Source organism: Rhinatrema bivittatum, chromosome 13 (genome assembly GCF_901001135.1).
Source record: "Rhinatrema bivittatum chromosome 13, aRhiBiv1.1, whole genome shotgun sequence".
Lineage (NCBI taxonomy): Eukaryota > Metazoa > Chordata > Amphibia > Gymnophiona > Rhinatrematidae > Rhinatrema > Rhinatrema bivittatum.
In genome coordinates this window covers 9,410,990-9,427,868 of record NC_042627.1, presented here as the reverse complement: position 1 = coordinate 9,427,868, position 16,879 = coordinate 9,410,990, and the positions used below count along the sequence as shown (strand labels likewise).

Genomic DNA, 16,879 nt, shown 5'->3' with positions numbered 1-16,879 from the left:
CACTGTTATCCAGCTTTCTCAGAGACAGTCAGCATAGTGGGATTTTCAAATCCTCCATTTATCTGGCTAAGTCGGAATTTCTGTTTGCAATGTGTAGTTTATTATTTGTAAAGAGCTGGTCAGGATTGTTCAGAATTGTACCGTCAGACAGTTTAGTTATGTGCAAGAAGGAGATGGGATTGGGTATTGGGCAGGTTTGATATTGTTATGAAGTATGTGTACTTGATTTAAATATGTATATCTTAATATCGGGATTATGATTTATTTTAGTGATGTTATAATTGTACGTACTTATTGTGAGCCATTTTGTATCAGCAAACACTGAAATAGGTGGGTTATAAATGTTTTAAATTGTAATAACCAATAAAATAACATTAAATAAAATATGTAATAAATACAGACGCAAATAATACATTATATTACAATAATGAAGTAAAAACATATACAACAAAATCCTCAGATAGCTAAAATCTTTAAAATAAAGGAGGACACTCTAATAATCAATAGAAGATCAACAAGAAATGAAACGGGCATGATATTGAAAGCATGTTTAGCGCTGAATAGCCGGGTAAGTAGGACTTATTTGGCTATTTAGCAGTCTGCTGAAAATCACTTATCCAGCTATCATTTAGCCAGCCACTTTGTGGGTGGGCAGTGGGCAGATCTGGTGGGTACTACATATCCGGTTAACTTAATTGGATAAATTAGATTAGCCATAGAGCTGATTTAACTTTTCCAGATTTAACTTGTCTGGCTAAGTAGCGCCTTGATCGCAGTTGTTCAGCGGCATAGCCATGCCGCTGAATAACCCTTGCAGTTTAGCCAGATAAGTCTTATCCTGCTAAGTTACTTAACCGGCCAGCGCTGAATATCAGGCACAAACATGAACAGAGCAAAGAAAAAGCTTTGTTAAATAGCCAGCTCACTTATTTTACTGAATTGGTGCACCTTTGCCTTATTGAAACTGTGAGGTGGAATTTGCAAAATGAAATCTTGTTTCTTTTATTAAAAACCTGTGGTCTTTAGATAACTGCTAAGCAATATCCATTTTATTAGGTCCTTTATTAATATGTAGCCCCCTTCCTGTGTCCTCACTGTAAAGGGGGGCTCTGGAGGCAGATTTGTTCCTGAGTAGAGGGAGGGAAGACATTTACTTTTAGGATTTTACTCTAGGACTAGAAGAAATAGTCTTCACACTCTGGATGATGTTCCAACAGTAAACTTTAGTAAAATAAAACTTCTTCAGTTGTGACAATAATACATTTACTTTTTCCATTTTGCACAATTAAATGCCACACATTCTGCGGATCCTCTTGCAGGATTTTCTAAAGTCAGATGGTGGGATTTTCTCTACATTTATGCCTGAATTCCAATGGCTGTCCTGCTTCTTGGCTGGACAATTTCTCCTGTCCCCTGTGAGTTGAGTACTGCATGGGTACATACTCCTCTCCTACTCTTTTTCTGCACCTAGTTGGCACTGACTCCTTTTTCCTTCCCAAATTGTGTAACACTTTTCTGGCACCAGAATTTTTCCTATAAAAATCAGTATGAGAACTTCTGCATAAATAACTCACTTGAGCTAAATAAAAAAATAGGAATCTCTTCTTTCATGAGAAAACGTGTAAGAGTGAGACTTCACTTCTGCTACACTGGGAAACTTTCACTCTTCCTGTTCACAACCTTAGGATCTATAGAAGAAAAATGAAATGAAAAACGTCACACTGCTTTCCCTTTCTTAGCTCTCCGAAAATAGTGAGAGTGCCTGCAAGCTTCTGCCTTTGGGCAAACAGCTGCTCCCTGTTTTGACATGGCTGCAGGTATTTTGATAACTCCCAGAGCAGGAGCAGGGGTGGACCCAGATGGATCAGGCTTGTGCAGGACAGGATTGTCCTGGCACCAGAATCATCTTCCTGGCCTGGCCACCTCCCCCTCAGGTTGAGCCCTCAGGTTCTGGTGGCTGGACCAGGGGGTGGCGAATCAAATCCTCTGCCTTTGGGGGAATCCAGACATGGACTTGTTCACATCCCCCCTGCAACAGAAAGATGAATCAGTTCTGCTCTCTGTCCAGGTCAGACAGCGAGCCAGCCTCGGAGGCTTTTGCTCTCCATTGGGGCAGGGGTCCTCTGTACATGTATCCTCTGATTCCTCTGGTGACGAAGACTCTCCTGAAGCTTCAAGAGGACCATGATACTCATAGCCCCTCATTGGCTGAGGCAGATTTGGTTTCCACTGTTTCAGGAGTTGTACATCCAGAGACTGATCAGTCTGGGGACTTCCCCAGATCTCATCACACAAGATCAGGGCAAGCTGCGGCATCCCAACTTCCAGTCCCTGTCACTCACAGCCTGGATGTTGAGAGGCTGATTCTGCAGCCGCTTGATCTTTCAGAAGATGTGTTTCTGGTCCTAGTGGCTTCTAGAAAGCCTTCCATGAGAAAGTGGAGGAGGTTTTCCGTGTGGTGTGAGGAGAAGGCTCTAAATCCGTTCTCCTGCACCTCACAAAAACTACTTCATTACCTTCTACACCTATCGGAGGCTGGCTTGAAAACCAACTCCGTTAGAGTTCATCTAAGTGCAGTTGGCACGTACCATGCTTTATGCAGGGTCTGCTTCAGTTTAAGCCTTCCCTAAGGCCTCCCGCTGTGTCTTGAGCCCTGAAAATGGTGCTGGCTCAGCTGATGAATTGCTAACATGGGAAGATTTAACTCTAAGAGACTGTGTTTCAAGGTGTGGATCCAGGTGCCTTTATCCAGGTCTATCAACTTAGGAATTACATAAGAAATAGTTTCTCTTTTAATATGTATTCCTGCTTCTCTTCTTGCCCTGAGCTTAGTAGAGGTGATAATTAATGGGTAAGCTTTAGGTCTGAGCCATATCTGATTTACTGGATCCAGCTCTGGGGTCAGAGATAAACTAGGAGAAGAGAGTAAAAAATAATGTATGCATTTTTTTTTGTAAATATTTGCAAGTTATAAGAATCTAGTGCTGTTTACAAGTGATTGAGCTCTCATATAGTTAATGGGTTGGAGTACTGCTTGTAGATTTAAATCTAAAAGCTCTTTCAGTATATTTCTTTTATTTGGATTTATGGTTGTTTTGGTGTAACTATTTATTTTTGATATTTTAAAGAACAATTGCAGAATCAAAAAAGAAACATGAAGAAAAGCAGCTGAAAGCTCAACAGTTAAGAGAAAAATTGCGTGAGGAAAAAACACTAAAGCTTCAAAAATTATTAGAGCGGGTAAGTTTTCTGCTGTCTTCATTGTGTAGCTCTTTAACCTTTAAACATAGAATATGATGGCAGATCAGGACTGTAAGGTCCATCCTCTCTGTTCAACTTCCTGATGTTGTCAACCCCAGTTGATCTCTTGCTTTCCCCTGCACTTCTTCGCAACTAGGAGGCCATTGTGTTTAACACATGCCTTTTTTTAATTCTTTTACTGCTTTTGCCTCCTTGAAGTCTACTGGGATGCTCTTCCATGCAGGGGCGGATTGGCCTATCGGGGGATCGGGCATCCCCCGGTGGGCCGATCGCTCCAGTCACGTGGTCTGCTGTGCGCGGCTGTGATAGAGCCGCGCTCGGCAGACCATGTGACGTGTCCTGGGCGGCGAATACCCAGGCCGGTCCGACATCGTGAGTCCGCCGCTGCTTCCATGAATCCCCTCACCCTCTCATTGAAAAGAATTATTTTTGTATTTTATTCTGGAGCCTACCCCATTATCACTTTATACCATGGCCACTTGTTTATAAGCTTCCTTTCCACTGAAGGAGTGGTAATTATGTAGGGCATGAATGGGAAGTTCTACTTTTTATCTTATTTGTATAGGATTTCTCTTTAGAAAATTATATAAAAGAAAAGGTGTTCATGAGGCTGATCTTTTGTAACACAACCACATGGCACTTTTTTTTTTTTTATTTCTTATTTATTGATTTTCATTAATTAAACATGGAGTTAGAATTTTACAACACTTTCAAGAAATAAAAAGAAAAAATATATATCATACTCCATTAATATGGTCTAAGAAGATTAATCAAAACAAAACTCTTGTAATTACAGAGGTAAAATAATTAAGGAATGTAAAGGGATCCAAGATGTTATAAGGGAGCATAAATCATCAAATTTCAAAATTATAGGAAATTTTAAGGAGAGATACATATATTCATCAATGCCCGAAGCCAAGCGAGGGAAGAGTGTTTCCATTAAATGAATGAAGGGGAAAAATTTGGGTACAATTTATCTCCGTAGACAAGATGGGAAGTAAGAGGAAGTTTACAACGTGGAATATAGCAGGACTAGGCACTCCGGTGAAACGTGAAAAGGTGATTTCACATCTAAATACGAGGCACTTTGATATTTTTACAAGAGACCCATTTGTCACCAATGGAACGCTTTAAGCTTAAAAAAGAGGCTTTAACCAAACTTTTGCTGCCTCGGGCTCCTCACATAGCAGGGGGGGGTAGCAATTTTAATTTAAATATGTCTCCTTTCAACTACAGTTTCAATATATTGACCCTAATGGGAGAAGTGTCATAATTCAAGGCCTTTTTTTTTTTTTTTTGGAAGGCCGCTGTTTGGGTTCTATTTACGGCCGAAATAAATATGATCATTCTTTTTTTTTTTTTTTACTGATGTTGTCATGCAGGTTCTAGCTTTAGAAACTGCCCCTGTGATCCTAGGGGGAGACTTTGACTGTGTTGCAAATGTAGCATTAGACAGAACATTTACTAAGAGCCAGCTATCCCAGGATGAGAAGAAAGGCATTCCGTTTTTATGTAATGCCTTACATCTAGTGGATGTCTGGAGAATGCTTCATCCCAGAGATACTTTACTCACTGTGCCCGGGCAAGCAACTGTCAAGTAACGGTTGTATTTCCTGCTACTGTCTGACTCTGTTTTCACAGTTGACGCAGACACAGATCGAATCTCTTGTAATTTCGGACTATTGCCCAGTGTTATGTTCTTTTCATGGGACAGAGACAGGTAGTGACTTTTCTGTATGGAAGATGCCACACTAACTCATATAGGATAAGTTGTTTGCATATCATTTAAGGTCTTGCTGGCAAGAATTTGCGCGAAACAATGCCCAACATAGAAAGACTCCTGTCTTGTACTGGGAAACTGCGAAGGCAGTGCTAAGGGGGATATCATTGGCTAAGTTATTGCCAAGAAATGGAGAATGGATAAGGATATTTTGACTTTAAGCAACTTACAGGCTTAAAGAGGTAGCTAATAAGACACCCTTCTGAAATGGTTAAAACATTAAATGATATTTTACATTTAAGAGCTACCTCTTCATTAATGTCTTTAAGACATAAGCTTTTTTTTTATAAGGTAATAAGTCTGGTAAGCTCATGGCAAACCTGGTTAAGGGGAAGCGCAGGTCTGCAGTTTGTAGCTGGGCTGCGCTCTCCTCGGGAGGATAGCTACTGCAAATCAGGATATCAGTGCAGTATTTAAGGAGTATTATCCCAATCTATATTTGGTGGAGAAGGGTGATAATCTGCAGAGGGAACGCTTTATGTAAGGACTTAAGATGCCTTTGTTGGCTCCTTCTCAATTGAAGTCTCTTAATAGTCCAATAACGGATTCTGAAATAGCAAATGTGATTAGCTCGCTACCTTCGCTGAAGACGCTGGGGCTAGATGGTTTGACAGCATATTTTTACAAGATCTTGACCCCCTTAGTGAATGAGAGATTTGTATGAGACAATGATTCAAACCGGACAGATGCTGGAATCAATACGCGTGGCACACATCGTCGTTCTGCCCAAACCAGGTAGAGATCCACAGTTGATGTCTTCTTATCATCCCATCTCACTTTTAAATGTTCCATGTAAACTGCCACCCGGCAGTAGTTATTACTGTTAACTGTGAACCGGAGTGATATGTATTGTATACAGGAACTCCGGTATATAAAAACCATAAATAAATAAATAAATAAATAAATGTGGATATAAAAATGTATGCAAAATTATTAGCTAACAGAATGGTTGATATTCTGCCTTGCCTCATTTCCCCTGGTCAGACGAGATTTGTCAAGGGATGCCGATCTAGTATTAATATTAGGAGGATACAAGTTTTGATAGATTCCTGAAAACAAGGTCGGTTTGTGGACCCTGTACTGGTGGGTTTTGATGCAGAAAAAGCATTTGACAGGGTCTCGTGGGATTTTTTATTGTGAGTTCTAGACCTTTTTGGTTTCTCCGGGCCCATCCTACAGGCGATTCAAGTACTGTACAGTAACCCACTGGCAAAACTTTGGGTAAGTGGTACACTCTCTGAGTTGTTTAGGCTGTCTAGAGGTACGAGACAGGGATGTCCTATCTTCCCTCTATTGTTTGTTCTTACTATGGAACTGTTAGTGGCGAGAATAAATGAGTTATTGCAACCTCTAGTGCCTAGTCCAGGTTTTCCATTTTTGTCATCTTTTCTGTTTGCAGATGACATACTTTTTTGTCCCACAAGCTAAAATTTTACTTCCTCAGGTTCTAAACATCTTTGCTGAATATGGGACTTTTTCAGGGTTTAAATTGAACCTTGGCAAATCAGAAAATTTAGATATACTGGGTCACTTGCATGATAAATGGGACTCCTTTCCTTTGAGATGGGAGGCAGTGAATATTAAATATCTATGTATTTTCGTCCACAAAGATCCAAAGACGTGGTACACAGCAAATATACCGCATATAATTAAGGAATTTCGTAAGCATACAATGGGTTGGATGAACTTCCCTTTATCTTTAATGGGTTGCATTACCCTATTAAAAATGTCCCTTATCCCTAAGCTGCAATATACTTTGCAAATGCTTTCCCTAGTATTGTCTCGAATGGACCTGCGAACTATCCTCAGAATCTGTTCCAGGTTTGTGTGGCAGGTTCTGGAGGGCTCGGGAGTCCTTGAGCAGGTTAATGACACCCAAGTCTGAAGGTGGATGGGGTTTTACCAGTATTTGCTACAATAATTTGGCCTGTGTTTTGTGGGCGTTGGGGGATTGGTTGCTGGGAACAGCAACTTTTGCAGATGTCAAGGTGGAGGCAGGGCTGGTGTATCCATATGACTTGTGTTTTGTGCTGCATGCGGGAGCAGTTGAGGATCTCAATGTTATGGCTCATAACACTCTTATCGAATATATGCAGCATGGGTGGCAAACTCTGCGGACGTTATTGACGCTGCCATGGAAAACATGTCCATGGCTCCGCATTTGTGGGAACCTAAGGTTTCCCATAGGGGACAGTCTAATATTTTTACAAATATATCAAGAGTGGGATGGGACAAATTTCATTGCTTTATTGATTATGCAATTGTATGTTCTCTTTTTAGTACTGCCAAGAGCATTTTCAATTCCAAGCTAATGATTTTGTTTACATTATTTACAGCTTCAAAGTTATATACTCAGTGATGAAGCTAAATGCACATACCCTTTCTTCGGGGCCCTTTCAGAGATTACCAGATATCTTTCGGGGTTGCAAGCAATCTCTAGCAGGGTTGTACAAATACTTACATTATATCCACCAGTACTGTGCATTACATACACTGGAAATCGGACCTTGGGATGGAATTGGAAGGAGATGACCTTTGTGAAAGTATAGGCATGCTAAATTGCAATATCCCCTCTGTAATGATCAGGGAACAACAGTTGAGAATCCTGCATAGAACTGTTATATCCCCACTACGAGCATTCAGGATGAAGCTCATTGACAACCTGAGGTGTCGCAGATGTCCTGAGCCCATGGCCACACTTGTACATGGCTTATGGGATTGTGCCCCCGTTCAACAGTTCTGGTCACAAATCAGACAATTTTTCCATGACAAAGTTCAGATGGAGATACCAGCCAAGGTAATCATATGTATTTTGGGGGTTTGAACAGATAAAATCTCCGGTACTGATAGTGAATTAAGTTTTTTGATAAAAGGATTGTGTGTAGTGAGGAGATGTATCCTGGCGAGGTGGGTTGTGGGAGATGCACCTACATTTTCTTTTTGGTATACTGAAATGTTACATCTGTTGTCATTGGACTATAAGACCTCATATCTGGGTAGTGGGGGAAAAGGGACTAAATGCATTCCCAGTGTCTGGGGCCCTTTTATTGCTCAATTAGCACCAGACCTAGAAACCCAGTTCTCTGTCTCTGATATAACAAAGTCAACCCCAGAATAATTCTGCTGGTTTCATCTCATACATTTGCTATGAAGTGCCTACTAGATAAATGTACATAATTCAACTCTGTGAAGGGGGTTTCACATGTTGTGGGTTGTATGGGGTAGGGGAAGGGTGGTGGTAGCTTAAATCGTATAGGGAGGTACGTTTCATTGGACACTGTTGTATCGAAACCTTTGTTGACTTTGAAAACTCAAAAAAAACCCCAACAAGTTTTAGACGTTTTGGTCAATAACAGAATGAGAGCACTTCCTGTTAATGAACTGTAAGAAAATGAATGACTTAGCCTGGATCTCTCTTAAGTGCTGCTGTTTTCTGTTTTGTGTTAGCCTCTTTAGCACTCTGTTTTGTTTTGGGACTGTGTGTACTAATTTTCTGATTGTATAAATTGCAGAGCTTGGCCAACTCTAACCATTTGTTCTGAATTATAGTAGTTGCTTTGACAGAGAGGGCACTGAGACTGACTGTAAGATTTTAGAAGTGGTTAAGGGCTTTTGAAAGGGGAGTCCAGGTGTGTTGCTGAAGTAGTAGTTATATACATTGGGAGGGAAGTCATGGAATGGAGCTTGGCTTAGAAGGCGAGGCACATGAAAGTAAACGAATGGAGAAACTCGTGTCATATCTCGGTGCTCTAGAGCAGCGATTCCCAAACTCAGTGAGAGCCACAGCCCAGATGGCTTTTCAGGATTTCCACAATGAATGTGGATGAGAGAGAGTTGCATACAGTGGAGGCAGTGGAAATCCTGAAAACAGGACTGGGTTGCAGCCCTCTAGGACCAAGTTTGAGAACCCCTTGCTCTAGCGTGATTTGTATTGCTCCGGGCTAATTGTGTTTTGTTTAGTTTTTGCCTTTTCCTAAGCTAAACTCAATCCAATGGGTGAACTCAGATTTGTAGACTCAAATAAACTGTGACTTGTGTCACATGAATGAAAACTAGGAGGAGGAAGTGGCATAGGTTATCGCCTAGTACTATACTAGTGATAGCACCTGCAAGCATTACTGCTGCTATGCTTAGAGTTACTGCTAGTGCCACTTATACCCCCAATGTAAAGGACATTGCTTAAATCACTGTAGTGGGATTCTAGTTACTGGGAACTCAGCACCAGGCTCATCACAGGAAAGAAACAGAGGTCTGCCCTCGTTGCCTTAGTTTATATTAGTCTCAACACTATCTAAACCAGCGGAGAGAGGGAGAGAGAGAACCCGGTTGCTGGGCTCACAGCTGATAAGGAGAAAAAAGGATAAGGTATTTTTTTGTGACTCGTCCTAGACAGTCAGTGGCAGACCTGGAATTAGAAGAGATGCACAGGGAAATACCGGGACTTATACAAAGTCATTCAGAGTTAGTGGCAAGGTAGAGTCATGGACCTATATGCTAGGATTTCTCCTGAATTGCAGTCCACCTACCTAGCAGTACTGGCATGCTGTATTACAAACATACAAATAACCTACCCCCTTTCTCCCTCTTTTTATTCCTCAATGAAAAATGCCAGCTGGTACAATAAGCAGAAACTCACCCTTATTAATAGTGTCTGTGAGACATGGGGAAACAAAAGTATGGCAGATACTTTAAGAAACAAAGGGAAATATGACAGAAATGTACAGTTTGCTTCAATGATCAAGAGGGGAAAAATAAAGGAAAAAAAGTGTTTTTTGCAAGTATTCATTTCCATTGACTCTTCCTCCCCTTCCCCACCCCCCTTCCTCCCCTCTGCCTTTCCACCTCCTTTCCTCTGTACATATTCCCCCTTTCCCTCATTCTTTCCATTAAGTGTAAATAAGGAGATTACAAAGGACGATATAATCTCATACTCATGTATATTTACCCTATAAATGTAGATATCCCCCCTTTATTCAGATTTTCTGCTCCTCCAAGTTAGCTAACCTCCCTTACCTAACCTCCTTACCCATATATTACTTATAAAAACGAAGCTATTATATGTAATCACTATTGGTTTAACTGTTCCTCATATAATCATGCGTTAATTGTAAAGCCTGTTGCTAAATTTTGTGTTCTCTGTAAACCGATGAGATGTTCCCAACGTTCGTCGGTATATAAAAGCCATTAAATAAATAAAATAAATAAATAAATATTGAAATCTGTTTATCTCCTGTTCCACTCTTTATATGAACGTTTTCTCACATCTCCACATGAATGTACCTCTTAAATCAGTTTCTTGACTACAGCCAATGTTCGTGCTCCCATAACCTTCAGGTCCTGAAGTTGCCTAGGGTTTTGGTAATAGAAGCATACAGTGCATTGATATTCCATGGATACTGTAAAGGCTTCCTTTGGGTACTTTGCTATCTCTTGTTGGTTAAATGCACTGTATCTTGGGTGCTTGGGTCCTGTGGACTGCTTGTCTTTCTTAAGCTTTCCTGAGATGTCAGTTTTGGAACTTCACAAAAAGCTTGTGCACATCAGAATCTCGAGTGCACTCTGGTTCCTCATTTGCATTTTGTGCTTCTGTGCCTGATAAAGTAGAGCTCTGTGCTTTTTTATGTTAGATTTTTCAGCTTCTTTTGGGCATAGTACCCTTTTGAGTGTACATCTTTTCATGCATTTAACATCTTGCATGATAGGTCTTGACATTCCTTGATCTGCTACACCTTTTCAGTCTCCTAACATTTTTGTCATAAAAAGGAATGGTAAAAATTACATTTGGTATCGTGTTTAAGATAGAACAGACCTTTCAACTGTATAGGTCACAGCAGATTTTTTTTAATGTGTTTCCCTTCTCTTTTGCTGTTTTCGATGTGCTGAAGAACTATTTCTTTGATCTGTTCTCACTGTTTTACAGCAGTGCTCTGATTATCTTTGTGATCTACAGGAAAAGGATGTACGGAAATGGAAGGAAGAATTACTGGAGCAAAGACGGAAAATGATGGATGAAAAATTGCTTCATGCTGAATTTAAGCGGGAAGTGCAGTTGCAAGCTATTGTGAAAAAGGCACAAGAAGAAGAAGCTAAGGTAAGACAGCTGAAGGACAGCCAATATTACAGAATCAAATTTTTAAGTCAGTCTGTTAAACCTCATCTATACCCCCCTTCTTGTACAAGAAACATTTGGGGGGAAAAAAAATTGTGCATGCCAGAATTTTTGTGCAAAAAATGTTGCAAGGTTTTATAAAGTATCTTCTGTGTTATCGGCAGGGAAATGAAAACTGTTAAACATTCATAATTAAATCAACACATAATGTAGGGTTACAAAGGTAGTATTCATAAACAGGCATTCACATCTATCAAGTGAAATGTTCCAATACATGTTAACTAACTAAAAATCTAGGTCATATGGCATGAAGTAAGAAGATAAATTGAAAATAACAAATTTCACATATTAGTCTGAACGTTGAGTTTTACAATCTTTTGTTAATTTTGTTCCTCATTCATCAATTAGTATCTCTTGTCCTTTTTATAGTAGATCTCTATTTTCTGATGTTTTAAGTTAGGTTAGGTTATATGCATTTTTGAATAGCCATGTTTTAAGCTCACTTTTAAATCTCTTTCTGTTTGGTATCAAACGTAACATTTCAGGGAGGGAGTTCCAAAGTTTTGGGCCCGCTAAGGAAAACACACAATCTCTTACATGTGTCAGGTGTGTGCTCCATATTGTGGGGACAGTCAGTAGTCCTTTATTTTGAGGTCTTAGTGTTCGCTGCGGCACATATGGTTGTAATGTCACTCCTATCATATCGATGTTACTTGGATGGATGACTGTGAATATTAATGATATTATTATAAAATAGATTCGGGATTGTGCTGGCAGACAGTGCAGTGAAATCAGCGAAGGTGTAATGTGATCAAATTTCCTAGTTCCTAACAAGAGTCTTGCTGAGGTGTTTTGTAGTACTTGTAATGGTTTTAGGAGGCATGTGCGAAGACCGAGAAATAAGGAGTTAGTCGTCTAGGTTTGAGAAAATTAAAGTTCACAATACAGTTTTGGAAGTCTTTGAAAGTTAATAAAGGTTTCAACTGATTTAGTATATGCAACTTGGCATAACCTGTAGTAATTAATTTATTAATGCGCTTTTTCATCATAAGGTTCTCAACTAGCTGGAAACCTAAATTCCGTACTTGGTCTGAGGGAGTAATTTAAAATTACCCAGGTCTAGAGCCGGTGGTTTAGCTATCAGAGAGTTTCTACTTAACCAAATGATTTCAGTCTTTGTAGTGTTTAATGTTATTTTTAGTTACGATAGTTCCTGCTGTATTGCTTTCATATAGTTTGACAGTCTCAATTCAGTATTTTCAAGTGATTTGTAAGTCTTTCATCAGCATACAGGAAGAATGTAATTCCTGAATCCATCAGTAATTTGCATAGTGGGAACATATTCATATTGAATAGTGGTGCTGAGAGTGCTGAATCTTGAGGGACACCTGTATCAGTCTGGAAGGTGTCAGATATGTGATTACCCAGTTTAACTTGGAATATTGTGTTCGATAGAATGGAAGGCGGCCATTTGAGAACACTGCCTTCGATCCCAGTGTTCCCTGTTGTCCACAAGGCCAAGGGCTCTATTCAAGGTATTTACTGATACCAAAGAGAAACTGGGGGCCTACGTCCCATTCTCGACCTCAGAGCCTTGAACAAATTCCTTCAAAGGGAAAAGTTCAAAATGGTCTCTCTGGGCAGCCTGATCCCTCACCTCAGAAAAGGAGATTGGCTCTGCTCCCTCGATCTCAAGGAGGCTTACATTGCAATCTTCCCAAACCACAGGAAGTTTCTCTGCTTTGTGGTTGGACAGGCTCACTACCAGTACTGAGTACTGCTGTTTGGCTTGGTGTTCACAGCGTGCCTGGCAGTGGTGGCAGCACACCTGAGGTGTCAGGGGGTACATGTGTTCCCTTTATAGGTCCCTGGTGAGACTTCATTTGGAATACTGTACACAATTCTGGAGACTACATTGGTTGGAATTGGTCCAGAGGGTAACAACTAAATGGTCAGTGGTCTTTGTTCTAAAGCATTTGGGGATAAACTTAAAGATCTAAACTTGTATACCCTAAAGGAAAGGCAAAATAGGGGAGATCTGATTGAGACATTTAAATTTCTCAAAGGTTTCCATGCATAGGAGGTGAGCTCTTTCAATGGAAAGATGCTTTAGAACGAGAGATCATGGGATGAGGGTGAATGGGGTAGATTTAGGAGTAATTTAAGGATATATTTCTTTTCTGAGAAGGTAATGGATGCATGGAACAGCGTCCCAGTGGAGGTGGTAGAGACAAATACAGTATCTGAAGTCAAGAAAGCATGGGATAAAAACAGAGGATCTCTGAAGGAGTGATGGGAACTGTAAAGCTGAATTAGTTGGACTGATGGGCAGACAAGATAGGTCTTTTTCTGCCATCACATTTTTATGTTTCTTTGATAAGCTGCTTATGAGTTGCCATATAACTTCTTCCGCGCGTTAGACTTAATTGTGTTGTGCGTCCTCAAGTTTTCTTTTATGTTTTGCTTCCTGCTTAATGAACTCTAGCATTGTTTCCTGTTTGTGGAGAAGATTACATTTTGACTATCACTCTTTTCCTTTCCATTGCGATCTGGCATAACAGTAATGAATTGTCTCTCACTATGTATCCGCTGCTCAGGATTGGCTCTCTTAACTCTCTCAAAATAAACTCTTTCTCAATGAAGTTATTTCTCTTGGATAGCCTGCACGTTATAAAATCAGCACATCCTTTTTATGTGATGTGAACCGTCACCACCCTCTTTTTGGTATCGGAGGCACACAGTGCATGGATTAATGCAGATGGAGACTCAGCTTACAGCACTTTTGTTTAAGAATAAGCTACAGTTCATTGAAATATGGAAACCTTGTGTACAGCATTTACCTCCAAGGGCGAGCGGTGAGATTAATTATCTGTAAGCATCGTATGCCCCCATGCTCCGATTGTACGTTTCATATATCTCCAGTGTGATAACGTGAAGGGAATTTATGAACAATTCTTTATCATCTTGATATGGGACTGTATGAAGGAGAGGAGGGGTGGATCAGGGGCTTTTGCAGGCAAGCGCAGGATTTGCTGTCATTTGACGATTATTCTATGTTTGGTCCCAGGCTGGGGGGGAAGGGAGCTTCTTTGGGGCACCACTGGGGGGAGGGGGGAAATATTAAAATGTTAATTGCATCAAGACTGTTATTTGTAAGCGGTTTGCCATGCATCAGGAACCAATGCATGTGTTGTACTCAGTTTGTTTTCCAGTGAGCAGATGTTCACCTAAAAAGGATCAACACAATTAAGCTAAATATTTATAAACTGTACTACAAAATTTTAAAGAATAAGTTTTAAAAATAAACACAAAATGCTGTTATGACCAGAGCTGAGCCTTCTCAACTTCTTTGATCGGGTACTCTTATGGTGATATGGCTGTAAGTTGTAATATTTACTGTCACATAGAACTCTGAAAAGTAAAGCACCGAATATAATGTGTTTCATTGCAGGTAAATGAAATTGCTTTCATAAACACGTTGGAAGCTCAGAATAAACGTCATGATGTGTTATCTAAACTAAAAGAGTACGAACAGCGGCTGAATGAGTTGCAGGAGGAGCGACAGAGGAGACAAGAGGAGAAGCAAGCTCGTGATGAAGCTGTGCAGGTATGTAATGCTTCACATATGCAAAGAACAACTACAGTGGAAACAAGAAAAACTGCTTTTAAATAAGATTTCTGCAGATCTTCGGTGGGGTGGTGGAAACCACTGCAAGATTTTTAAAGAGCATAAGTATTTTACTTCTGTTTCTCATATACAGTATGTACTCTTTTATAGTGCTTTGAGAACATATTGTTAAATAATTACTAAGAAACTATATTAACTTGAAGCTTAATGTTCTCGTAGGAAAACTTCTGGTTGTTAAACTGTCTTTTATTAGCAAAAGGTCATTATGGCTTTTTATAGACTTCACTGTATTACTGAAATTGTGCTAGCTTTCTGACACGTCAGAACGAACATTATTTTTTACTCCAGGGCTTTACTCTGTGGTGGATCTGCTACTGACAAATGGAGACAGTGTCACTGATGTGAAAATGTCTGGTTCATATTAATCTCAGTCTGAACTGAACCATACTAAGATTATGGCCTTAAACTTCAGGAAGGCTGACTTCCAGATGATGAATAATAGCATTGAGAAGGTTCTATTGGGAATCTGAGAGCTGAAGGGAATGGAAGCAAAATGGTCAGCAGTTTAAAAAAAAAAAAGCATTGAAAATTCAAGAAATGTTTGTGTATGGGAAAAGACTGGCTGGGGAGGTGAAGGGGGGAATCATTTGGGAGGGGGAAGGATCTGCTAGTGAGTTAAGATGGAGATCAGCCCAGAGGAGGAGATCAGATGAGAGAAGGTAAGAAGGAGGGAGGATGAGATTGGCTGGTAAGGAGTATGAGAGAAGAGGGGTCAGCTGGGAATGAATGGGTGAGAGGAGGAATTGGCTTGAAGGGAGGGCTTCCAAGGCCAGGGTTTGTGGGAGGAAAAGTGATTGGTATCAGAAGTGGTAGGTGACTGAAAGAAGAAATATATGGGATGTGAATAGACGAGAGAAGGGATTACCACTGGGGGTAGGGGGAAGGTTTGTGAGAGAGGGGTTTGGAGCTGAGGTGGTTTGTGAGAAATGTGATTGGATGCAAGGAAAGGAGTGTACGTGTGGGTGAGAGAGAGGGAATCTGCTCTCGGGGTTGTACGTGAAAGATGTGCACTTAGTGGGGAGAGTGAGTAAGAGAGAAATTTCTCCCTTCCCCTTCTTCCCCGGGTTGTGAATTGTTCCACCCTTGTCCATCTTCCCTCTAATCTCCTTTGCCCCCTTCCTCCTTCCATCTCAATCCCTCCTCGTCCTCAGTGATTCTCCCTTTCCTCCTCTGTCCACGTTACTCTTCCCCCATTCCTTATTATCCCAAGGCTAATCCGCCTTTTTGCCTTCCCCCTCCTTTTCTGCCCACCCAAAAAAATATTCAAAGAAGAACAAAATTAATTCTCTGAAGACATGTAGGGTGAATCATTTGTACAAGTGGGTGATATCCATCAGTACCGATGCAGAACATTTCCTAGATAATGCTGGGAAACCTCTCGAAGGTTTTTCAGAGGTAGTTTCTATTCAACTGCAGTTGCACAGAGCCCTCTCATTCCTTATTGGTTTATGAACATCAGACGCATTTTCCTCCTACTGCTTCATTTTCCGAGTCTGTGCTTTTTCAGTCCTCAGTCAGTTTCTCCAGTCTTATTAGCAGGCTCTTCAAGTATTTGGCGCATTTATTTTCTTTTTTTGGTCGAAGGCGTTTGGTCCTGAGAATCCCTCTCAGTGAGGCTGTCCCTCAGTATCCTTAATCTGAAAATGTTATCTTTTGATTTTGCTTCTTCAATTTTGCTCACCATGTTAGAAAAGATAGCTAATGGCTTTGAGTGTTGCCCATGTCCATTACAGATCTGCACCTGAATTGCATACATTGTCTCATCCTTGGATGAAAATCGTTTATTTACTCTTTCAAAAAATACAAAGACTGGAGAACATTCCTTGTAGTTAATAAGTAGCACATTCAAACCAAATATGTACCTTTTCCAAAAGAGAAAATTCTTTTTCACTCAATGTGCAATTAAGCTCTGCCAGAGGATGTGGTTAAAGCAGTTGGTGTAACTGGGTTTATTTATTTAAAAGGTTTTTATATACTGCGGTATGGTCAGGATCTGGCCTCTAGGCAGTTTACAATAAAACATACATAGTTAAAACAGCAC

The 16,879-nt window shown here is 40.3% G+C and overlaps 1 protein-coding gene across 4 annotated transcripts in view; it reads left to right on the top strand.

The window, feature by feature from the left end:
- The window catches only part of SCAPER (S-phase cyclin A associated protein in the ER), a 440,399-nt gene that overhangs the window by 105,720 nt on the left and 317,800 nt on the right, over nucleotides 1-16,879 (top strand). For all 4 annotated transcript variants that reach the window (XM_029575230.1, XM_029575228.1, XM_029575229.1 and 1 more), the window contains 3 exons: nucleotides 3,129-3,240; nucleotides 10,992-11,132; nucleotides 14,602-14,757. In XM_029575230.1, coding sequence (XP_029431090.1) covers nucleotides 3,129-3,240; nucleotides 10,992-11,132; nucleotides 14,602-14,757 — 409 coding nt within the window. The remainder of the gene's footprint in view (nucleotides 1-3,128; nucleotides 3,241-10,991; nucleotides 11,133-14,601; nucleotides 14,758-16,879) is intronic.